Genomic DNA, 25,354 nt, shown 5'->3' with positions numbered 1-25,354 from the left:
AATGTCCCTGGAAATGTTCAAAACCTTGGGACAATGAGTTTACATGTCACTGAGACCTTGAACGTATAATCAAATGGACAAATCTTAAAACTAATGGCAATCAGAATTTTTCCTTCTGAGTTACATAAACTATACCTTACAATGTTACACATATTTAAAGGAAGTTAAACTTTATGCCATCTTGAGCTTTAAATGTAATTACCTCAAAATCAGTTGGTGCCATTATCTGGGGAAGGGCAATGTTCCTACCAAGCCTAAAAACTTAGGCTTACCCCTGAATGTAAAATATTGTTTGTTCCCCACTCCCGCGACCTACCCACAAATAGCACAGCTACCTAAAAATATCTCATTGCCCAGGATTTGTTTACTAAAATGAAATCAGAGTGTCAATGAGAATGACATTTCTTTAACTGTCTCGTGATTTTTTAATTGTAAATATACAAATGTTGGGATATTTGTTGATTGAAACTGAAAATATGGTTCTAAATTTTCAAGTAAAACAGATGCTTTCATGCATTCACAATTTGTTTGAACTACATATAATTTTAATGAAAAATAAAACAAGACAAACATTTTGAATAACTAGGAATGTGTCCATAGGACACGGTTCCCACCTACGCGCCACTGTTCTGTCAATCTTATGACTCTAGGTCAAATATTTTTTGAAAACTAAAAATCTTTTACTAAGTAAAGGGCAAGAACTTTACAAATACTGAATAAATTCACAAGTAAACCCCAAGGTGCATAAGTACACATGCTGACCAACATTCTTTTAAACATTCAGGCCTACAAGTGATATACTTTTTGAGCTATGCATGAACAAGTTGAAAATTGTAAATTATTCGATAAATTAAAGTGAACCTGTAGTAGCCACTCCTATATTGTCTTTCTTATTTATATTTTATCCCTGTAGGATATTAATTATGGAGTTAAATGATAAATTATTTATGTTTGGCTGAATGAAATGAAAGAAAACATAAATATTTTTTTTAGCTATGCATGAACAAGTTAAAAATTGTAAATTTATACTACTGTAAGTCAAGGGCAATAACTCTAACAAAACTGAAAAAAATCCACATAAAAGTCCCAGGTTCATAGCTTCACAGTGATGTAAATCATTATTCCTGTAATTAAGTGATGTTGATCATTATTCCTGTAAAGTTGGTTGATTCTCACTCAAGCACTCAAGGAACAAATAACAACATAATTAAACGTTTTTTACTAAGTCAAGGGAAATAACTCTACAAATACTGGATAAATCCACAAGCCAAACCCCAGGTGCAAACTACACATGCTGATCAACATTCCTGTAAAGTTTCATGGCTCTAAGTCAAATACTTTTTGAGTTACATGCGACACAAGTTGAAAATTGCAAAATTTTACTAAGTCAAGGGCCATAGCTCTCAAAATACTAAATCCAGACGAAAATACCCAGGTGCACATCTACACATAATGTTCAACATTCCTGTAAAGTTTCATTGCTCTAGGTCAAATACTTCCTGAGAAGCATGCGACACAAGTTGAAAATTGCAAAAATTCAATGGCAGTAACTCTGAAAATACTAAAAATATCCAGATGAAAATACCAAGGTGAACAACTACACTTGCTGATCAACATTACAGTAAAGTTTCATGACTCTAGGTGAAATACGGACAGACGGACAAGGGTAAATTTTAAATGCCCGCCAATAAAGTGGGGGCACAAAAATAAATATTTTATCAGCCCACCTAACCTATCTAAACTGGAATGGGATGAGGGAGTAAATACAAAGATAATTTTAAGGCTTGCCTTGTTTGATTGAACAAGGATTTTATATAAAATGCCCCTATGCATTGGTCTAATAAACTAGATTGGACTACAAACAATTCATGGACTAATAACAACTAGATTCTTCGCGAGTCGGATGTTGTTGCCTTGTTAAACAATATAGTTTAGGAGAAATGGCCAAGACAAAAATAAAATATGAAAAATTAACACAGGGCAATAAAGTTAAAACCCACTAATAGCAAATAACAAGCAAAGCCAAAATTTAGACATTTAACCTTGAAGGTCAAGGTCAATTATGAATGAAGGCCAAGGTTAGACAATACACCAAGAACTTTAAAAGTTATGAACAAGGTTCAAGTTAGCAGAAGGCAAGGGCAGCAACCTCTATTTCTTTTTTCAAAAAAAAAAAAAAAAAAGAAGAAAAGCTGAGCTAAAGTGAATGACATAGTACATGTATACCAAAAGATAAAATTGAATAATACTTTAAACTTTGTTACTACATTAAAGCTCATAGCAGCACTTATAGTTTAATAGATTGGATAAATATTTTGCACTTGTATAAAAAGTAGTCATTTTTCTGACAAAATATTAAAAACAGACCTTGAGTCATGACAAATGAATCAAGAGAATTTTTTTCGAAACAAGATAGATACAGTGCCATATCTAAAAAGATATTTCATAAAAACTATCATGAATACCAGGTGTTCAATGTCAGCTTAAATATGTTTGAATAGTTGGGCAATCAGTGTAACACACTATTTGTCATTCTTTTCCATAAAAAGTCAATCATATCTTGATTTATGTTCCATCATGAATGGCTCGGGTAGGCTTCGGGCTAAATTGGGCCAAATATTTTTGAAAGTCTGTGGGGGGTCATCTTCCTCTAACTTTCTATTTATATATCCCCTCCATGTCACTAATTCTCAGAGTTATAGCATCATGAAAAATGGTATAATGATACTTTTTCTTCTTTTCTTTAATTCATCCAGACTCGCTGAAGTCTGAAATGAGAAATTAACAAAGCCTGTTATAACAAAAAATCATAAGTGTATACAATTCTCAAAATGCATTACATGTAATTATGTCCTCAAAATTTATTAGTCAGGTTATTCAGAGACTGCAAAATCTCTTTTTGATTGAAATTAATATTATATAGGCAATATAAATGCATAGTGATCACACTTTCAATAAAAATATCTTATAATTCATAGAGGCAGGAACATTTAATACTAAGATATGCAGCATTTATATTCATATGCAAAAATGAAAAAACAAATGTTGAGAATCTATATGCCCAAAGAAGATAAAGCACAACATTTTATTTAGGTTTTGCCTCTTTATATGTTTGAAGAACTGAAATCTTTCTATTGAAATAAACAAAGAAACATTGTACATCCATATTAGACTCAGTACAGAGTACATCTATATTGAACATTATTATAGTTCCAAACAATTCACTTTATTAACACAAACTGGACACTGTTTTCTTTCATTCTGTAAAATTGTAAAACATTGCATGTTGGGGTTTTGTAAGTAGCATACCTAACAGATCCCCCTTGTTGGTGATGTATGGTCTATTTGCATGTATATTATAATCTATGGCTGCTAGAAGATTGTGCATCCTATAAACAGGTGGTGTGTAAGCAAATCTTTTTGGGTACAATACATCAAGATGTGCTGGTGAAACCCCTCCATGCCAGCTGTACTTCTAAAAATGAATACAAATAATGGAAAGATATTTTCATTTAAATGATTTCCTTTAACATTAACATATTCATATGCTAGATATATATGTATGTAAATAATCATCTTTGAAAAGATTTTACACAGCTCTATCCTTCAATTGATAAGTGCAATAAAGGTGCCAATTAATTTATACATAGTGGTTGTAGGTCCATTTGCGTTAACATATAAAGATGCTGTAAACATTGAACATTCTATAATCAATAGACATATGAGCTTTGTATTAATCAGGACATAATACTCCTTTCCAGTTAGGAAAATAAATCCTTTTAAAAATTTCACTCCAAACTGCTAGCATATCTTAACAAAGATAGACATATCTCCTTTGCAGAATTAATGGTTCCAACATTGGAGCCATTGGCTTCAACTTTTTTGATTGGCCAATCTGGTGGTGCAAACTAAAATTGCTCCAGGGGGGAACCCTGTCAATATAAATTTCTTTTATTGTACCTGATGAGAACAAAACCTGCAGTTGAGATATTATGTCATCTTATTCAGAACACCAGCCAGATCTTTCAGACTATGTGCATCTTATTTCCTTTGCACCATGGTTTGTTCTGGTTTCTAATGGGCCATGATTGTACTAGGCATTGGTGTATTCCATCATCTGAAAACAGAATCCATTCATGCTCAATAGCTATAAGATTGATGCAGACACTAAAATATATTATTCCCTGAAATAAAATATCAAGAAAAATAAGCATGCATTAAAAAATGGCAAAGAAGTCAGCCTTCAAACAAGTTTCATGAAACATTACTAAGCATTTCACATTTATTTTACATATTAAATGCTTACCATAAACTTATGAAGTATTCCACATTATGCATCAAAAACATCTTGCATGCATTAATTTTCTTGCAACAAATGACAATTATGTATTGCTATCTAGAATTTTATCTAAATATTTCTTGAGCAACAGAATAATCATATAAAATATCAAACATTCAAACAAAATCAAATATATAATAATTGTTTACTTACCATGAATAGTTTATAGTCTGTAGCAGTTTTATAACTAAACCAGAAATGAATGGTTGTGTCTCAATTCAACTCCAAAAGGATTTTATTGGCTTTCTTTAGTGCTACCTGAAGATTAAACCATAACTTGCTTAAGATTTAGAAGAAAAAAAATCAATTGTGGAAATTCCTTTTCATTTTAGCGAAAAATATTCTACATAAGAATTGTATATATTCAGTCTTCACCAACATTTACTATAGGACATGAATCTGCCCTTGTTATTAACAAAAAATACAGCAGTATTGCATGCAGTGATAACACCAGTCTATTAAAAATTCTTAGTTTAAAAGGGATATAACTTAAAAAAATATTGCTTTCACAGTCATTGAATTTAAGATTTTGAGTTCACTGGCCCCAATTCCCATTTTTAGCTCGACTTTTCTATGAAAAGGGGAGCTATCCTACTCGCCCCGGCGTCGGCGTCGGCGTTGGCGTCACACCTTGGTTAAGTTTTTCGTACCACCCCACTTTATTTCAGAAGTATTACAAGTATGGCTTTGAAACTTACCATACTTGTTCACCATCATAACCTCCATCTACAGACAAGAGTACATAACTCTGTCAAGGTTTTTGACAGAATTATGGCCCTTTTTTGACTTAGAAAGTGTATTGAGCTTGGTTAAGTTTTTTTGTACCACCTCACTTTATTTCAAAACCATTGGAGGTATTGCTTTGAAACTGACCATACTTGTTTACCATCACGACCTTCATCAACAGACAAGAGGACATAACTCTGTCAAGGTTTTTGACAGAATTATGCCCTTTTTGACTTAGAAAATACATTGAATATGGGTAAAATCCACTTATTGCCTTAACCCTTTGAGATATTGCTTTGAAACTTTTAATGCTATTTCACATCATTACCCCCATCTGTACGCAAGAGAAGGTAACTCTGTCAAGGATTTGTTTTAAAAATTAAGGCCTTTTATCGACTTAGAATCTTGGTTAAGTTTTTAGTACCAGTCCACTTTTTGACTGAACTGTTTGAGATATTAATTTGAAAGTTGGAATACTTGTTTACAATCATGATTCCCAAACATGTCCAGGAGAAGGTAATTCTGTCAAAGATTTTATTTGAATTATGGCCCTTAACTGTCAATGATTTGTATTATAGGCAAGCACTAAAAAACTTAAAAAATCTAAAAAAATTCATGACCATTAAATAATGAATTGAACTTCCTTCATGTAATTCAAATATCAGTTTACAACGCATTATCTACATAGTGGACCCACGAAAAGTAACCAGTCACCCACAGCCTGTGTGAAAGAGATCCACTTGTGACCAACTGACAACATCTAAAAAAGCTTGATAAAATTTATCTATTACTTGTATTATAAGGTAACTATAATACTTTCACATACAAAGTCAAATCTATATATTATGCTGATTGTACAAAAATATACTGCTTCCTTGGCATAGATTTCTTGAAAAATTATGTTATTATGTCATTTACCAAGGTGTTCTGAGTGACGTAAAAATACCTTATTCTCTCAAAGTGGGTTTAATACTATTAAATTTATTTAAGGCTCAACTCAGTTTTTTTTCTTTCTTACCAGCCCTCTTTTGACTTAAACATTTCAAACTTTGCTGCAGTGTTCAAGGGTATCACACAATTCAGTAAAATAATTCTTCACTAAATATCTTAATGCTCATGGCCATTGTTCACTTTAAAAATACAGAGATTCTTGTATTGCCTTTTACTGCAAAAACTTTTTTTATTGGCAAGCAATAAAAAAGTCGAGCGCGCTGTCTTACGGACAGCTCTTGTTTAATTTATTCTACTATATATTTAACTACATTTTCTTAAAATTTACACTGGCCCAAACTAATTTTCACTGGCCATGGGCCACCAGGCCAGTGCTATATTCAATGACTGCTTTCATAAGAACATGTATGCTCCCCTGTTTAACAATTACACTTTGTCCTGATAAGCAAGTCTTTCAAGTTTCATGTTGATACATTTCAAAATATTTAAATAATGCAATTGTATGCCATCATAGCAATCTGACATAGAATGTAATAGCTTTGAAAAAAAAAGCTAGAAATTAGTAATTTATGATGTTTGATTGTAACTAAGAAAGTATACTCCACTTTTGAGGAATCTGTAACTATTTTGTTGTATGGTCTGAGAATTGACTATATAACAGAATCCTTTCCAAAAACCATTTATGAGCCGCGTCACGACAAAACCAACATAGTGCGTTTGCGACCAGCATGGATCCAGACCAGCCTGCGCATCCGCGCAGTCTGATCAGGATCCATGCTGTTCGCTATCAGTTTCTCTACTTGTTATAGGGTTTGTAAGCGAACAACATGGATCCTGATCAGACTGCGCAGATGCGCAGGCTGGTCTGGATCCATGCTGGTCGCAAAACCATTATGTTGGTTTTGTCATGACGCTGCTCATATATATTTTTTCACAAGTGGATTTAAGACCTACAGTATAATGACCCTCTATTATTTTTTCACCTCAGTGAACAATTACCTATAATAATATTATGGAGTCATACAAATATCAACTCATCATTTAAGATGACACCAAAATCTTTCAATTGGACCAAAATTACCATGTAATGCATGTTTTTTTTTCTTCTTCTAATACAGTATTATATGCCACTTAAAAAATGTCATAATTGTTTAATATTTAAATCATATGAATATCTGATCATGATATATATGGATCACATGTTGACATGTATATATCCATTAATTGGTTCAATAAACTAATAAAAAAACATGAATTCAGCAGTATATAAGATTCCGTGGCCGAGTGGTTAAGGTTGTTGACTTCAAACCACTTGCCCCTCACCGCTGTGGTTCGAATCCCAACAGGGACTTTGGATTCTTTCATGTGAGGAAGCTATCCAGCTAGCTTACGGAACGTCGGTGGTTCTACTCAGGTGCCCGTTCGTGCCTGAAATAATGCACGGAAGGGCATCTGAGGTCTTCCTCCACCAGTAAAGCTGGAACGTCGCGATATGACCTATACTGTGTCGATGTGACGTAAAACCCAAAACAAACAAAATATAAGATTAATCAGTTTTTATATGAATTATATAAGTAAATTAGTTATGCAAGTATATAGTTATATAGCAGTTTTGAAAGGTATTATTATAACCTGTCACTTTCGACAAAAATGGTGTACTTACTCTCCTCTGCATATGCACTGAAGTCCAGGTCATCTTTGATGTCCCTGGTAGTGGTATTGCAACACATGATGATGATGAAATTGACTAATTTCTGTAATTGAAAATATAGCATACTAGTACCATGGCCTAAAATCTTGACTATTCAAACCAATTACAATACATGAATTGCTGCACTGCTTTATAAGGAAGAAGGGTTGTCAATAAGAATTATCTAACGTTTCCAGCACAATTATGGTTATTGTCCATGATTATTTTTCAAAATTGTGAAATGCTGAAATTTTACTGCAAAAATGATTCAAATGAGACAAAAATATTGATTTTTGTGCGATTTTCCAGACAACATTTTATTTTTTCTACTTTATTTCTTTGAAGATTCAACAACCCTGGATAGTAGATCAATATATCAGACTTACGGGCTTGTTATTGCTTAAATGTCGGTCAAGGTTGCCCAAAAGCAAAAAATATCTCAAAATCAAAGGACGTCACATTTATAGGACTACCCTTGATAGTTGAACATGCTTTGAAGAAATGCCTGTTCTGCTAGTCAATAGTTCTAACCCTTTTTGAGACACATGTGGCTAATCTATTTCACAGCATTGTAGTTACTACAGGCTTACAGTAAAAAACAATAATGTGATTGGAAAATAAAATTTATTTTAAATATAATTTTGTTGTGTCTTAAATGATTCTTAAAAGATAGTGATTGGTCATCTTAAACGATATTACAATGGTTACAATGAACATACGCCATAAAATTGTAAAGAATTAGGCTCAGCCGATCTTTTATTTAACCTGTTATTGTTAACAATTTATTGGTACGAAAATTACAGTGAACGAAAACTTGATACACAGACGTGGATCGGCAAGCTTAATTTCTTTATCATAAGTCAAAACCATCGTAAAAACTATACCACAATATCTGTGTTTATATATTCGTAGGTGAAATTTTTCTATAAGTAGATCTAAGACAAAGAAAAAATTAAATGCAAACAAAAACGATGATCACCTCACCTGTCAATCAGATAACAACTTCACGGTCGCTTTTGGTTTTAATTACCCTTTTTAGAACTTTTCATCGCTTTGAATCACTACCGGAGTATATCCTTGATTGAATTAAATCACAGTTTCTTCCCACTTTTCGCTTTTTCCTTTTCCAATCTCAAAATTTATTTCTCGTATAGGTGACACACCTTTCGTATTGTCCGCCATTATTTTGGTTTGGTAAATCATATCACGTGACTCAGATCTGAACATTTACGGAAATAATCGAAGGGCTTCCCGCCAAAATATAAATCTTATTTGACTGAACCCAGTCAAATAAGAAAATGCATTTTTTAGAATGGTCAGAAATGTTACAGAGAGCGTTTCTAAGTTGGAAAATTTTGTCAATACTAATTAAATAATGCATTTGATAACAATAAGGCGTTAATTTGACAATCTGTTTTGATGAATTTGACCAGGAATATAACTTTAAGGAATAATGTAACTTGGTGTCAATTTTAGTTCACAACATGTAATTACATATTCTTTTTCTCATGTTAAATATTATCTGCCAAGACTGCCATTGCCATTATTTTTCAGTGTTTGTGGTTTGAATGCTTAGAATATTAAAACAATTTCACAGTTTCCCTGGTGAGAAACAAAATCTCAGATATTTCTAGAAATTTAATCTTAAGAATTTATACTTTTGAATAAGTCTTACTCTGGAAAAAGGATATCTGAAAACAGATTCTTTCTGATAAATAAATACTGCTTCATTGATAGAGCTGTGCTAAGGATGTAACTAAGAAAGAGCCAAAGACATTGATGGATCATTTAGAAGGCGCTACAAGTAGTGACTTTGTAGCGGAGGAGGAGCCAACATTGTGGGTGTGTCTACAGTGTGGTCACCAGGTAGGCGGAGTTTTATCCTTGCTATGTGTATTTATTGTGAGGATTGAGCCTTAAACTTACAGTTTTCCAAGTTGTTCTATGTTTATTGGTTGATCAAATAGGTTTTAAAAACTAAAAAAATGTATTCCATTATTGTAATGTATGCTAAGGAAGTCACTAAATGTATTAGGTGTACGTCCACACAATTTGCCGAGGCTTTATACTGTAGGTAGCTCAGATTTTTAAATTTGATACTGAAATCCCTTGAAATTCAAATGGACTGTTCCAAAATTCCAATCAGGACAAATCTACTACACAAATTTTGCAGGCTAAAGTTTTTATGTATATTTCAGGGGTGTGGTAGAACTAGCCCAGAAAAACACGCCCTCAAACATTTTCAGACTCCTAGATCTTCCCAACATAATATAGTTATAAACACGTCAACATGGACAGCTTGGTGTTACGATTGTGATGATGAGCTGCTACCTGAGAAATACAAGAAAGTAGCCGAGTGTATGGAACATATAAAAAAGATTGCTTGTGTGCCTTCTACAGATACATCACATGGTAAACTATTTATTACTATTTTAACTATTTATCTGTTACTAATAGACATGTACAGGTATGACAAAACATCAAAGATCTTTTGAACATTAAGTCAGTCATTAAGTTTAGTTGTATAACATGACATATTGTGTACAGGAACACTAATAAATGTTTACCTTCAGCTGATGACAGCATATTGATACAGTAATTTATCAGCTAATAATATATTGTACCTGTAATGATTTATATAACAGTGATATTAAAAAAGAGGGAAAGTGAAATTATGTGTTGTTGGTCTTTATATAACTGTATTCAAAAATGTTTGATTGTGGAAGCCTTGTTCATGTGAAAACTTTGCCATTTATTGTTGGAAAATGAGTCTTGTCAATGTATAATGTATAATAATAATAATCTACATGTACATGTACCTTTCTTCAGCAACAGATTATGACTATAAAACTAAGTTTATCCTTATCTGACTATTCTGACATTATATATTACAGGTAAGAACAGTAATGGAGGTACATCTACAGGATCAGATTCTGTTCTCAACAAAGGTCGACCTCTGTCCGGAAAAGGGGCAGCAGCTGGCTGCCAGAAGGTCAAGGTTAGGTTCTTGTCCACTAAATTCTAATAATAATATGGCACAAGTATGGCCAGCCTTGACTTTCACTGTCTTAAGTCTGACATGACTCTGTCTCTATATGCACTCGGTTTTATTATTTTAATATTGTTCTTACTTCCACTTAATTTAGAATAGGAGAAGTCTATCACACATTTCTTTGACAACTTATTAAACATTTTCTTATATTAAAACAAGAAAATTTCTGATATAATGAAAATAAACTGGTATTGTTTTATCAGGTATTATCAAATTAAATGAAAATGATAGCTTTTATAGTTTAATTTGTCTAGTGATGATGACATTAAATATCGTCAATTTATCAATATTCATGGCATGTGGGTAGTCTTATAATGCAGTATGTGTTAGAAATCTTGTTACCGTGTATCTATATAATAAAACAATTGAATGTGTGTTTTCTTATCATCAGGGATTGAGTAACCTAGGCAACACTTGTTTCTTCAATGCTGTGATGCAGGTAAGCTTATACAGTATTATCAGCAGCAACGTTAATGTGATTTTATCTCCTTGTATAAATTCTGGCCTTAATTTGATACTGAAAATAGCTTTTGTCCTTCAAAATAGTTCCACTAAGTTCATCTACTGCAAAATCATTACTATTTGTGGGGAACTAATTTTCATGCTTTAAGTGGATAGGTCAGTCAGTCAACGCAATTTCATTTCGTCTGCTGTAAGAATATTTTGCACCACATTATTTACATTCTACCTTTCGGAAAATAAACAGTTGATGAATTCAAGAACCCACAAATATGTTCTTTGTGTCAAAACCACTAAATTTCAACTTGATTTGATGATAATTGTAACAAATAAAGATAATAAAAATAGTTAAGAAATTGGTATATATAACATTGAATGATGTGAATTTTGTTTTGTAGAATTTGGTACAGACATACAGTTTGGAGAATTTACTGGGAGAGAGAAAGAAAGGTCATCCACTGAGGTTACAAGGTGATCTATTTATAGACCCAGAATCTTGTAGTTCTAGTGATGAATGCGACGAGAAAAATCAGAAAAATACATTAAAAGAGTTGGTAAGATTTTACACTTTTATATTGAGGGAGGATGGATGGGAGTAATTGTATTTTTGTTTTTATCAGATATTTTTTATCATGTTAGAAGAATAATCACTTGTCTCTAATTGGCCTAAAAAGTGATAAATATTTATCAAGGTTCAGTACTTGAATAAAAAAACAGAGGGTTTTCTACACAAAGATAACCTCATGCTTTTGACAATGCTTTTAAAGACTTTACTTTAATGTTAGAGACTTTAATTTACACCTGTTACTTACTATTAAGATTATGCTTACTGTAATTTTTTACCACCATCCATTTCTTACTGGTATTACTCAATGATGCTTGAATATTTGCAAATATAAAAACTAACATTTTCAGCACATTTTTCTGTTGGTCTGAAAAAAAAATGTTTTGAGCTAACTTTTCAAACTTGTGTTAAATTTGAATTATTTTACTGTTTTTACAGCCTGCCATAGAAGTAAGTATAAATGACCCAGGTCCTCTCACACATGCCCTGGTTGTATTTCTACATGACATCAACACTACGTCAAGATCAGGATGTATAAATCCCACAGCTCTGTTTGGACAAGTCTGCAAAAAGTAAGTCTTGATATATATTTTTAAGTATTTCTTGATTGCCCATTAGGCTCCCAAAAATTATATTGCTTATATTCTAAAAACTGTCTTTATTTTTTGTGCACTGTTACAATTTCCGAAACATTATTCATTGACCATAAAGCTGAACCATCTTTTTCTTATACATTTTAGAATTTAAGAAAGTTTTAATGTTTTGTATGGAAGTAAAAAATACTACTCATTTTAGTCCGATTCTTTTACAAGATACTTAGCAATACAGTATGGAAATAAGGTTTATTAGCTTCAGTGAAAGAATCAGTTTTAGAAATTAAAGTTATGAAATAGTTTTATCCTCCAATATGTTAGCAGTGACAGTATTGTCAGCTAAGGCCCCCACGGTTAAACTTTTAAACGGATTCGTTTCGATTTTCATTCCTAAACGTTTACAATATTTTTTACCGTTTAATCGAAATGGCCATATTGTCTTACGAAATATCTTAATCATTGCCTGTAATCACGGCTTTTATCAATTCCAATTGGTTTATTCCAAAGTAATAATGGAAAATGTGTGTTAACAATCCTCCGCACAATAATCGCTTGTGGCATAATACATGTTTGGTAAAGTTGATTTTCCTTTGATCTTTCAAAAGAGCGAAATGGGGATACAATGCAGAAAATGTGTGCCGACACAATCGTGATGAGCCCTGGACATTATTTATTTGTACATGTATTAAAAAATAGAAAGTATGTCATCATTTACCAACTCGAATACATGGTGTGGTATAGTACATAGAAGTACCACCGTTTAAACGGTATCGTTTCGGTTCTTAGCAATCGTGTAAACGTTTACAAAAATTTGTAAACGTGGGAGCCTTATTGTCAGCCAATGTAGAGGTAGAACAGATTAAACAGACATGATGTTTATCTTTGCTGTACACTTTTAGCTGTTGGTGTTAAAAAGTATATATATATATATCTGAAAATATCTGCAATGAATATCATTAAAGCATGTAAAGTCCTGTTAACATATTTTAATTAGAGTTAGGATAACAAGTCCATGTAAAAAAACATTTGAGCATATGTTGCTTGTTGTTGTGTTCAATTAAAATTGACTTAACAACATTTAATGGTCCAATCATTTTAATGTATAGTTATTTACCCAGGTTACATGAATAACCATTTATGCAATCATATGCTATTTTACAGAACTGATAAGATAATTTATAGACCTGATATGATAATTTATAGATAATTTATAGAACTGATATGATAATTTATGGAACTGATATGATAATTTAAGGAACTAATATGATAATTTATAGCACTGATATGATAATTTATGTTACAGGGCACCAAGATTTAAAAGTATGCAGCAACAAGATAGTCACGAGTTACTACGATATCTGATGGATAATATGAAAACTGAGGAAATTAAGGTTTGTTCTACTTTATAATACTTGTTTGTTTCTACAACAGTTAACAAAAAATGTAATATCTTATGTTGGACATTTACAAAACTAAAGATTATGTGTAATACTGAAGTTTGATCAGTGAAAAGGGTAGTATATGCAGTTGCTGCTGTGTGAAAAGGGTAGTACATACAGTCGTTGCCAGGTGCATATAGATTATACAGATGGTCCTGTACTAAATAAAATACAACACTTGCAAGTTCTGTATATCATTTCAGGACTTTTTCGCCTTCTATAGCAGGGACCATTTTAGGGCTGCCTCAGGAAATTCTTTAAAATCATGCAGTTTTTACTTAAAATTCAATTAACAAGTTTTTTTTCTTCCTCATTTGCAAAAATAGTGTGTTATTTTTACACAGCCTGTGACAAAAGCCCTGGATTTCTCCACTTAGAATTACAAATTACAAAAAGACAAAAACAAACCCCCAAACTAATCTGTTTTTATTTACAGTATTCCCATTTATTAAAGTTAAGGAATCTATGGATAGCTAAAAGTATTTTCATTATACGTTGTTGTTTTTTCAGAGAGGTCAGAGTGGTATTCTAAAATATTTTAAATTGTCTGAAAACACAAATCCTAAAAAGGTGGATGAGGAAGTTCGACTAAAAGTAAAAGGTAGATCTAGATATATATATAATATTTCAATATTCTGTTAATTAATGCTGTCAATTTGTACTTGTTATAACAATAATATAATTAACATTATAAGGGGTTTGTCAACATATAGTATTTATTTTTTATCGACCTGTGTGTAGAATACATATTCAATTATCAATTATTTTTGTGCTATATTTCTTCAGTGATAAAGGTGGCATGGAAAATGACTAGTTACTGATACATTGTATTGCAAAAGTTTTATTTGAGCAGAATAAACACACTTTAACCTTATGAGGCCAAGTTGATATAAATTATTTGTGTATGACAAACAGTTCTTTGATTTGAGAGGCCTGCATGACCAAATGGTCTCTCAGACATTTAATCACTTGACCCTCAATGCTTGTGGTTTGAATCCCTTAAGGAACTTTGCATACTTTCATGTATGGAAGCTATCCAGCTAGCTTTGAGCAGGTTGTTTTTTCTACTTTGTTGCTCACATCATGAACAATGCTTGAAGGGTACTTAAAAGTATTCCTCAATAACAGCCATTGAACTGCTACAATGTCTGTGGGACTTATAGCCTGACTACAGAAATATATGTTGATTGATTTATATCATATTATTTAGTGTGGAAATTATTATTGTTACAGCATACGGACATCAGATAAAGCATACGTTTGTAGAATGTTTGTTTGGAGGGCAGCTGATCAGCACTGTAGTCTGTGAGGAATGTAAATATGTAAGTTTTAATCTTTGATTTTGTACAGAATTTTGTTTTTACACATAACATACTAAATGTTAGCCATAATGGAAATGAGAGACATTAAGTGTTGTGTCTAGTTTTTAACTTCATTTAGATTAATTTTAATGTAGCACATTAATTTTGCAATTTATAATATGTCTTCAAATTGGTTAGAGTGAAGACTTTTAAATTCAGTATCATTTTGTTTATTTCAACCATACATATAATTATTAAAGCATTAATTAAATCATTATAGGTATCAATGTGATGATAATGTTATAAGTAAAAGTGTGTTATAAAGAAATTATCATTATGTATTTTCAGATATCTCAGATTTTAGAACCTTTCCTAGATCTTTCTCTGCCAGTAACTGAGGAAAAGGTAAAGTTAGATTGCATTTTTAATCTTTGTTAAATGGTCGAAAATTCACATTTTAAATCTTTGTTAAATGGTCGAAAATTCAATTTTAATTACAAAAATTACAAATGTACAATTATTTGTTATGATTATTAAATAGAAATAATTAAGATGCTGTTTAAAGAGCCAATTAACAGTCCATCTGAAAGAACTCGAAACATATAATTAATCAAATACTTGAGATTTTAAACAAGACATTTTAATTTAATTTATTTTTTCTTGTCATTTAAATTATTAAAGTTATATGTAAACAGTCATGTGAATCAAGTACTTAAATGTTTACCAGCATTTCCTAAATAACCATATGTAGTCTTGTATGTATTTTATATGTATTTTGTATGTATTTTATATGTATGTTGTATTTTATATGTATCTTGTATCCATTCCGCTAAACGCTGCCTAGATCTATATACATTTACGTTTTTTTTTACAAATATAAACTTTTTGTCTTTAGAGTGGACTTATTTAACCAGAATGAAATTTGATTTGGTATAAAAGTGGGAAAAAAAACAAACAAACGATCTCCATGTGTTGATGCATTATAATGAAATAATTTCATAATAAATATCGACAACAAAACAATAATTATACTATGTAGTTCAGAGTTTCTTTTGAATAACTATAAACTTTGAAATATCAGCAATGCTATTGTGAGCATTGAATGACTAATCTGTAAACATATTAATTGCGACGCACTTTTGGACTCCAACTTTTTCAGGGTTGGGAGTCCATGGACTCCATGTTTTAAAGTCCTAGTGAGAACCCTGTGTATGTATTTTATATGTATCTTGTATTTTATATATGTATCTTGTATGTATTTTATATGTATCTTGTATTTTATATATGTATCTTGTATGTATTTTATATGTATCTTGTATTTTATATATGTATCTTGTATGTATTTTATATGTATCTTGTATTTTATATATGTATCTTGTATGTATTTTATATGTATCTTGTATTTTATATATGTATCTTGTATGTATTTTATATGTATCTTGTATTTTATATATGTATCTTGTATGTATTTTATATGTATCTTGTATTTTATATATGTATCTTGTATGTATTTTATATGTATCTTGTATTTTATATATGTATCTTGTATGTATTTTGTATGATTCAGCCACAGAGACCAAACCAGCTTCATGGTGCTAGAAAGAAAGAATCTGGTACAGATATAAAGGAAGAGACAAGTGTAGTGAAAGGTGTGGAAGGTTTGGCAGTGAAAGATGAAAAGATGTCTAAACATCAGTCCAAAAAAATGAAGAAACGACAGAAAAGAGATGCTAGGGTAATAATTATAGCTGATTATTTTGTACATAAATTCTTGTTAGATACTACATGTTTGTAAGTAATCCAAAATGAATTAGTTTCGTTATTCATAAAAAGATGAAATTGATTAAATGAGTAATTATTTTGATTTGTGTTGGAAGGTGTAAGCTTATTGAAACATTCCCGAATCTATTCCTGGAACCGACCAGTACTAAATAATGATTGTAAAGTTTCTAGCTCAAGAAAACAAAGGTTTTTCCCTGATTAGGTTTGAACCCATATGGCCAGAAATCCTTAGATTACTAGTTAGACACATTAACCACTAGGCCATGCCGCTACTTGCAATTTAACTAACAGTTGCAAGTGCATTGACATGCATGTAATTGTTAAAATATTATACATTGTTTATGTTTATGTTTCACGGCATGTTACTGATCATAATGTCCCTAGCATTATGATTGTAAACATATGATTATTAACCTAAAGTGAGTTTGTAAAAGGTTTGAAAATGAGTAAGTTCAATCTAAGGATACATTGAAAGTAATATGCAACCTCATTTTGCAGGGAGAAATTGAGATCAATATTTTGTAGGAAAATCACATGAAAAGGGCTTAATTTTCAAATGTATATTCTAGTAATTGAAGTAAAGTAACATTTTATCAAAGAATGTCTGTTTTAAATATGATTATCAGAATATTGAATGGGTTTCAAAATCAAATGAATATACATTGTAAGACTATTATATAAAAGTAAATCATTTATCATATTGTTTTACCATTCATGAACTTGCTATATAGTGAGAATTTATTATAATAATACAGCGTTCAGGGAAGAATAAAGGTAGTGTTGATGATGGAGAGAAGGATGAAGATGATAATGATGATAAAGAAGAAGAAACAGAAGAAAAAGGTGATGGAGAGACTGAGAAAAGTACAGAACAAGAAGAAAAATATGATGCTTCAGGTAATATAAGTTTTAATTGTATTTTATTTTATTAGTTTAACATAGAGATTATGGAAGAAAAAATATGATTATACGGCTAACCTCATTGACTTAAAATGCTCTTTATTGTTTGTAAGGAATATTTAAGAAGTTTTTGTGCTGAAATTTATGCATTTTATAAGTTTATTATGATGTTAATAACAACAGGGATATTTTTTCCATACTTTAAGCTAAAAGTCTGGCATCTAATCATTATGATTGACAATTTTCTGTACAGAGTTAAATAACTGTACATATAGAGTTAAATAATGCAAATGAGCGTAATATATGCAGTTAATTTGTTTTTTTAGATTCTTCATTAAATTGTTGTGTGTGTTAGCCTAAGATATGTGTGATAAAGTGCTTGTAAATCAAGGTTCACATTGATTTTGATAGAAAATTTTCTGTTTATCATTTTTCTTTAAGCATTTCTTGCGAACACACAACAGAGGTGTTATTGCTTTGGTTTTATAGACTGATAATTAGGTCATAAAAGTTCACACTGATTTTGATAGTAAATTTTCTGTTTATAATTATAGATGCTGATGTTGAAGATAATTTAGAAAGTGACACATCAAGATGTTACAATAAAACATTGAGTGACAGTATTGTAGGAAGTCTGGATGAAACTATTGTAGAAACTCCAGAAGATAGGCCAACCATTAGTCAGGAAATGGATATCTCTGCTTATAGACTGGATACCACTCCATGTAACACTAGTATTGAAGTAGACATGAAAATTGAGAACCAGTCTCTGTCACCTGACCAATCTATTGAAAATAGTTCTTTTATACAAGCATCAGGATTGGATAATTCAAAATTGACTGAACCAATGGGTGATGTTGTTACAAATGGTTGTGATAAAGAAGATGTAAATGTTAGTTATACTTTAACAAATGGGTGTCTAGAAGAAAATAATGTTAGGTCGAAGTCGAATGAAGATACTGTAGATGCTAGTTTCACATTTACATGCAGCACAGTTACAAATGGTTTATGCAATGGTGATATTAACACTGAAAGTGAAAACCCCGATATAAAACTAGTCAATTGTAAAGAAAACATTAAAAAATCTGAAAATAACTCAAAAACTACACAACAAACAAATGGTGATATAGCAACGGAAGTTAATATAGGTAGTAAAGAATTAGACAATGATGATGTGAAAAGTAAATCAGATAAATCTGTGACTGATTTAACATCAAGTGTAAGTACATTGAGTATAGGAGATATATCCAGTAGTTTACCCAGTGATTTAAGTCAAATGACTCTCAAAGATGCTACAGAAGATGATAGAGAAGATAATAAACACAAAGTAGAAAGTGTTGATAATAAAGGTCTATATATAAACACAGACAACTCTACGAATAGTGCTGAGCAGACCATAGTTAATGGTGAAATAAATAACAGTATGCAGTATAAATATGTAGTGAGTTTATCACCCACATCAAAACACCATAAACTGAAGGAAATCCAGAAAGAAGGGCAAAGAAAATCTGTTAATACACTTGCAGAAAGGTAGGCTTTATTTTTTTTCCGAGTCAGTTTTCTTGCTTAGTCAGCTCTATAGGTTAGTCTACATAGTCTGATTTACTTCTGTAGCGAGGTTGTTACCTTAAATAAATGAAAGAAATTTTTATATAGATTTTATGTCCCATTTTGTAAATTGGGTTTGTGTTCGGTTGATATGGTTACTGCCCAAATTATAATGTAACTATACCCCAAGCACAATTTTACTTGAAAGTAATCTTCTGAGATTTGATGTGACATTTTGATATATTACAGCAACATTTTCTTATGACTATGAGTTATTGTAATCACTTTGACAAACCTTAAGGCTTAAGCCTTTAACAGTAAAAAGAAGGAAATCAAATGCAATGAAACAGTTACAAATTTCTGATACCACTGGCTAATTTCAAATGTTATTGATATTATATTTAAAATTTGACTTTTACATTTTGTTTAAATTCAGATGTGCTTATTTGAGTTAAGTAATTCTGTAATGAAGTTTAGGATAAATTGTTATACTAATATATTGTTACTGTAGGTATCATCCAACGTCTGGGGAATGTTCCCTTGAGTCGTGCCTGAATCAATTTACTGCAGCAGAACTCCTGACTGGAAACAACAAGTTTGGATGTAAAAATTGTACCAAACTTAAATATAAAAATAACCCAAACAAAGGTAAATTCTTTATTTCACATAAATTTAACACTAAATGATATTATCAAGAGTGAATTAAAAGTCTTCATCACATGCACGCAACATTTCTATTACAAACAACACAATTGGACTGGCATTTCACTCATTTTAAAGTAATAATTTGTTACAATAGTTGTCTTAAATTTAACATTTTATGATAATTCAGATCTCTATTGAAATCTTGTACATGATTTTTTTACGATCTTAAGTAATAACATTAGCAAAGTGAATAGATTTACTAAGAATATTAGACATCATAAAAGTTTAATCAGGTAGAATACAAATGGTTCAGGTTTTCCTGATGTTCAGGTTTGTTCTAAATGTAATCTTTATAAATTCTTGATTCAAAATTTTAGTACCGGTATTTAACTATTTGTTTACAGAGAAAAAAGAGACAGTGTATTCAAATGCCAACAAGCAATATTTGATCTTCCAACCTCCAGCAGTACTGACCTTACACCTTAAACGATTTGAACAGGTACATTAAACTAAAATAAATATGAATGTACATGTATTGTGAGAAGTTTTTTTATCGTAAAATTTTTGTTTCTTTTAACATACATATTGAATGTATTGTGGATGATAATTTTTTTCAAGAAGATATTTTACTATATAGTTTTATATTGTGAGTATGGTATTCTGTAGATAACATTTTAAATGATTTCTATTAAGTTGAAATACAGACTTGATAGGTCATCATATATGACTGAAAGTAAATCTGTTGTTTTAAAAAAAAATCATTATTATAGAGTTTTTACTATTTATTTTTTTTATTGAATAATGCACAGTTATGTAGGTAAAATATGCATTTTAATAAAATCACAAAGGCAAATATGCATGAGTGATTTAAAAGATAGAACATGCATTATTTGCTTGATTTAAAAGATAGAACATGCATTATTTGCTTTACATTGAAAGAAACGTTGAGACCTGCTTTCAAATTAACATGCTAAAAGAAAAAGAAAATTGATGAAAGTTTTGTTGAAGTTCATTAAACTCACAAACATGTAAGCATTTCTTCTCATATACCATGCATATAGTATAATTTTGTAATAACAACTGCCCATTGTTTAGTAGGAGAAGGTGAAATGTGTTAGAATTGAAGTTATAGTCTCCTGAAATTCATCATACTTTTATTGATTACAGGTTGGATTTAGCTCAAGGAAAGTCAATCGTCATGTAGATTTCCCATTTATACTCGACATAGCACCATATTGTAGCTCCCTTACACAGGTATCTACACATTTCCTCATATACAATTTGTTATAAAATATTGTGAGCCGAATTTGAAATTCTGATATAAAAATATATTGCCAGCTTACAGAAGATAAATGGTTCTACTCAGATGCCCCCCTCATGCCTGAAGTAGTGTACAAAGGGCACCTGGAGCCTTTCTTCACCAGAAAAGCTGAAAATACACTATTTAATCTTATTGTCCCCCGCCTTTTCGAAGAAAAAAGGGGGATATAGAAATAGGCTCCGTCCGTCTGTCCGTCTGTCCGTCCGTCCGTCTGTCCGTCCGTCACACTTTCGTGTCCGGTCCATAACTTTGTCATTTATGAAAGGAATTTGAAATAACTTGGCACAAATGTTTATTATAATAAGACGATGTGTCATGCTCAACAACCAGACCCCTACCTCCAGGGTCAAGGTCACACTTGCTCATTCAAGGTCAAAATTACCTATTTGAGGGTATATGTCGTGTCCGGTCCATAACTTTCTTATCTATGAAGGGATTCTGTAAATACTTGCCATAATTGTTCACAATAATCAGACGATGTGTCATGCGCAAAAACCAGTCACCTACCTTCAAGGTCAAGGTCACACTCGGAGGTCAAATATTAACATAGTCTGTTACAGGGTATATTTCGTGTCCGGTCCATAACTTTCTTATCTATGAAGGGATTTTGAAAATACTTGCCATAATTGTTCAACAATTATCAGACGATGTGTCATGCGGAAAAAGCAGTCACCTACCTTCAAGGTCAAGGTCACACTTGGAGGTCAAATATTAACATAGTCTGTTACAGGGTATATTTCGTGTCCCGGTCCATAACTTTCTTATCTATGAAGGGTTTTTGTAAATACTTGCCATAATTGTTCATAATAATCAGACGATGTGTCATGCGATAAAACCAGTTGCCTACCTTCAACGTCAAGGTCACACTTGGAGGTCAAATATTAACATAGTCTGTTACAGGGTATATTTCGTGTCCGGTCCATAACTTTGTCATTTATCAAAGGAATTTGAGATAACTTGGCACAAATGTTTGTTATAATAAGACGATGTGTCATGCGCAACAACCAGACCCGTACCTTCAGGGTCAAGGTCGTACTTGTTCATTCAAGGTCAACATTGTCTATTTGAAGGTATATGTGGTGTCCAGTCCATAACTGTCTTATCTATGAAGGACTTTTGTAAATACTTGCCATAATTGTGAACAATAATCAGATGATGTGTCATGCGCAAAAACCGGTCACCTACCTCCAAGGTCAAGGTCACACTTGGAGGTCAAATACTTACATAGTCTGTTACAGGGTATATTTTGTGTCAGGTCTATAATTTTTTCATAGATCAAAGGATTGTGAAAATACTTCGCACAAATAGTCACTATAATAAGAGGATGTGTCATGCGCAACACCTGCATCCCTACCTCCAAGGTCAAGGTCACACTTAGAGGTCAAAAATTAACATAGTCTGTTATAGGGTATATTTTGTGTTGAATCTAGAACTTCTTCATAGTTCAAGGGATTTTGAAATAACTTGGCACAAATAGTCACAATAATAAGATGTTATGTCATGCACAACACCTGCTCCCCTACCTCCAAGGTCAAGTTCACACTTAGAGGTCAAAGCTTAACATGATAGATTTTTAAATTCCGTGTTTCATTTTATTTTTTTTTAACAAATTTATTGTTACATTTGCAGATCTAGCATTGATCATGATTTTGGACTGAATGTCCTGAGATCCATACCTCAATCTTTTGAAATAGCACAATTTTATGCTTCATATAAAACTCCCGGGGCGGGGGACGTTGGTAACTCTGTTACAAATTCTTGTTAGTGTTGATGTGACTTAAAATCCAATAACAAATTAGAAAGTTTGTATAAATGGCATTTAAACTTCCTTCTTATATTTAAAGTGCAAATAAAAGTTTTATTTGTAAATGGCACTGAAACCTCTTAAGATACACATTTTGAAAACTTGTGTCAAAATAATTTTAACAACTGTTTGACCGATACTCAAAGTTTAGATTGAGAATAAGTGGGAGTTTAGTAGTTCATATCTTCTGGATCTGATTATGATTTACAAAAAAATAGGAGCTTTGTAAACTATTTTTTATGTATTTAAAAAAAAAAATTATTGATGTTTTGGAAGTTGGATGTTATTGACAGAAGTATTTTTGTTTTATTTTGTTTATATACTATACTATGCTGGTTATATTTTAGGGGATAAAAAGGGGTCAGAAGAAGATCTTGTACTCCTTATATGGAGTAGTAGAACACAGTGGCCGGCTTACATCTGGTCATTATACGGCCTATGTCAAAGTACGACCTAACATAGGAACACTCAACAATTTCCTAAACAAACATAATGTGACTTTAAAAGAATATTTGCATACTTACGCCCAGCATGTAGTGAATGGTGACCGGCTGGAGGAAGATTGCAGTGATGGTATAAATTTAGAAGGGCTGGTTCCCCCAGGACGCTGGTACCACATTAGTGACTCGCGTGTCAACGAAGTTACAGAAGCATCTGTAGAAAGAGCTCAGGCCTATATTCTTTTCTATGAAAGGATTTACTAAGTAAAACTACTTTTTAAAATTAAAAAAAAAAGAAAACATTTATATAAATATATATTATAACAGGTTGTTTTATATGCTAATGACCACAATAACTTTTTTTAATACAATATTTAAATAATGGAAAACTTGACAATTTCTTAAATGATATTTGTTATTGTTGTTATATACTTGGATATAAAAGCTGGTATGTCTGATAGGATGAGTTTTTTTTTATTATTAAGGACATTTAAATTAGATCCTGAATATATTGTGAAAATATTTACAATTTTTTCAAAGTATGAACCAATGCTAACTTGGACATCATAGTAAATGAAATTTCTAATATTCACTGTTTTAGTAATGAATACACTATTTTTCATGTCTTCCAAAATTTTATGTGCCTCCATTTTACAATAATTTATTTTCTTTAAATTTTCATAAATTGAAGACATGTATTTAAGTAAAGATCAATTTTTTTATGCAATAAAACTTTAGTATATTGAATTGACAGACTGGTTAAAATACATTTGATTTTATTTCAGTTGACTTTAAAAAATTGTTTTGTTGAACTTGTATGTTGTTTAATATTGAGCAAATTTTTCATATTTCTAAGACTTAATTTTTACTGCAGGTTTACAAAAATAAAAAGTTGAGCTTTTTTAGAGATGAATAAAAGGGTAAATAGTAGGGACCATAAGTTGGGCAAGTTAAATTAGGATCAGAAATGAAACAAATATTAAATCAAGGTAATTAAACAAGTTGACAACAACAAATGACTGTAAGGTTAGTTTGTAGGCAACAAAAACATTTTAAACATATTGTTTATATTTGAATGAAAATAAAAGTGCAATAAATCAAATGGGATATCTGTATTTAACAGATTATGTCACATGTTAAAAGCTAATTAATTTTAGGGTCTGAGGCTACAAGCAAATCTCCTAATCTCAAAACCGCCTCCGTGGTCGAGGGGTTAGAGTCGATGACTTCTAATCCAGTTACCTCTCTGGCGTGGGTTCGATCCTTGGGAGATGCTTTGGTAGTTTAGCATGGAGGAAGGTAGTCTAGAACTGGTGTAACTCTCCAGGAACGATGGTTAGGAAACAACCTGAAATACTGTTTGGAAAAGGCGTAAAATGAAAGAAACATAATCTCAAACTAAGATCTCGGGGAATTTGATTGGCAGAAACTTGCATAGGAATTTCACTTGTCAATGAAATCCTGATATTAGAGGTGGAGCTCAGAATTAAAAATTATAACCTTGAGGCCAAAGAGAGTGTACATTGTATGGTCTCGTAAACCTCTCAGGTGGAACAACAACAACATTACCTCCTGATATACAAGTGCATGTTGCTATGGAAACAGAAATAAGTGATGGATTTATCTTTATTTTAGTGTCATGTCATGTTCACAATCACTTTTTTATTAAAAAAAAAATCAGGACAATTTTTATTCTCACATTTTGTCAGATTTTTTTTGGTTTTAACACATTTCATTTGTCATAATACAAACAAGTTTTACATGGATGGTTGTTGTGTTTTGGACAATCTAGGTAGATT

At 31.5% G+C, this 25,354-nt stretch overlaps 1 protein-coding gene and 1 long non-coding RNA gene across 2 annotated transcripts in view; one reads left to right on the top strand and one right to left on the bottom strand.

Annotated features, from left to right (window-relative positions):
- LOC132751000 (ubiquitin carboxyl-terminal hydrolase 45-like) overlaps positions 1–24,900 on the top strand; it is a 28,933-nt gene extending 4,033 nt beyond the window's left edge. Inside the window, exons 4-20 of the mRNA XM_060741099.1 lie at positions 9,444–9,572; positions 9,905–10,118; positions 10,601–10,704; positions 11,150–11,197; positions 11,616–11,771; positions 12,221–12,354; positions 13,679–13,766; positions 14,325–14,415; positions 15,048–15,136; positions 15,464–15,520; positions 16,683–16,850; positions 17,653–17,794; positions 18,352–19,327; positions 19,857–19,993; positions 20,395–20,489; positions 21,158–21,244; positions 23,463–24,900. Of these exons, the coding sequence (XP_060597082.1) occupies positions 9,444–9,572; positions 9,905–10,118; positions 10,601–10,704; positions 11,150–11,197; positions 11,616–11,771; positions 12,221–12,354; positions 13,679–13,766; positions 14,325–14,415; positions 15,048–15,136; positions 15,464–15,520; positions 16,683–16,850; positions 17,653–17,794; positions 18,352–19,327; positions 19,857–19,993; positions 20,395–20,489; positions 21,158–21,244; positions 23,463–23,819 (3,072 nt within the window). The 3' untranslated portion in view covers positions 23,820–24,900. The remainder of the gene's footprint in view (positions 1–9,443; positions 9,573–9,904; positions 10,119–10,600; positions 10,705–11,149; positions 11,198–11,615; positions 11,772–12,220; positions 12,355–13,678; positions 13,767–14,324; positions 14,416–15,047; positions 15,137–15,463; positions 15,521–16,682; positions 16,851–17,652; positions 17,795–18,351; positions 19,328–19,856; positions 19,994–20,394; positions 20,490–21,157; positions 21,245–23,462) is intronic.
- Positions 3,316–7,804, bottom strand: LOC132751001 (uncharacterized). Its single transcript, XR_009628627.1, has 4 exons — positions 7,680–7,804; positions 4,493–4,597; positions 3,977–4,117; positions 3,316–3,475 (listed from the first exon to the last, which is right to left on the bottom strand). It is a non-coding gene; the product is annotated as an uncharacterized LOC132751001 (long non-coding RNA).
- Positions 24,901–25,354: the final 454 nt, after the last annotated feature.

The sequence above is a fragment of the Ruditapes philippinarum genome, unplaced genomic scaffold, assembly GCF_026571515.1.
Source record: "Ruditapes philippinarum isolate M1 unplaced genomic scaffold, ASM2657151v2 ctg3346_1_1_1_1, whole genome shotgun sequence".
NCBI lineage: Eukaryota > Metazoa > Mollusca > Bivalvia > Venerida > Veneridae > Ruditapes > Ruditapes philippinarum.
Note: the sequence above shows the minus strand (reverse complement) of the source record. Positions and strands in the feature narration are given on the sequence as shown.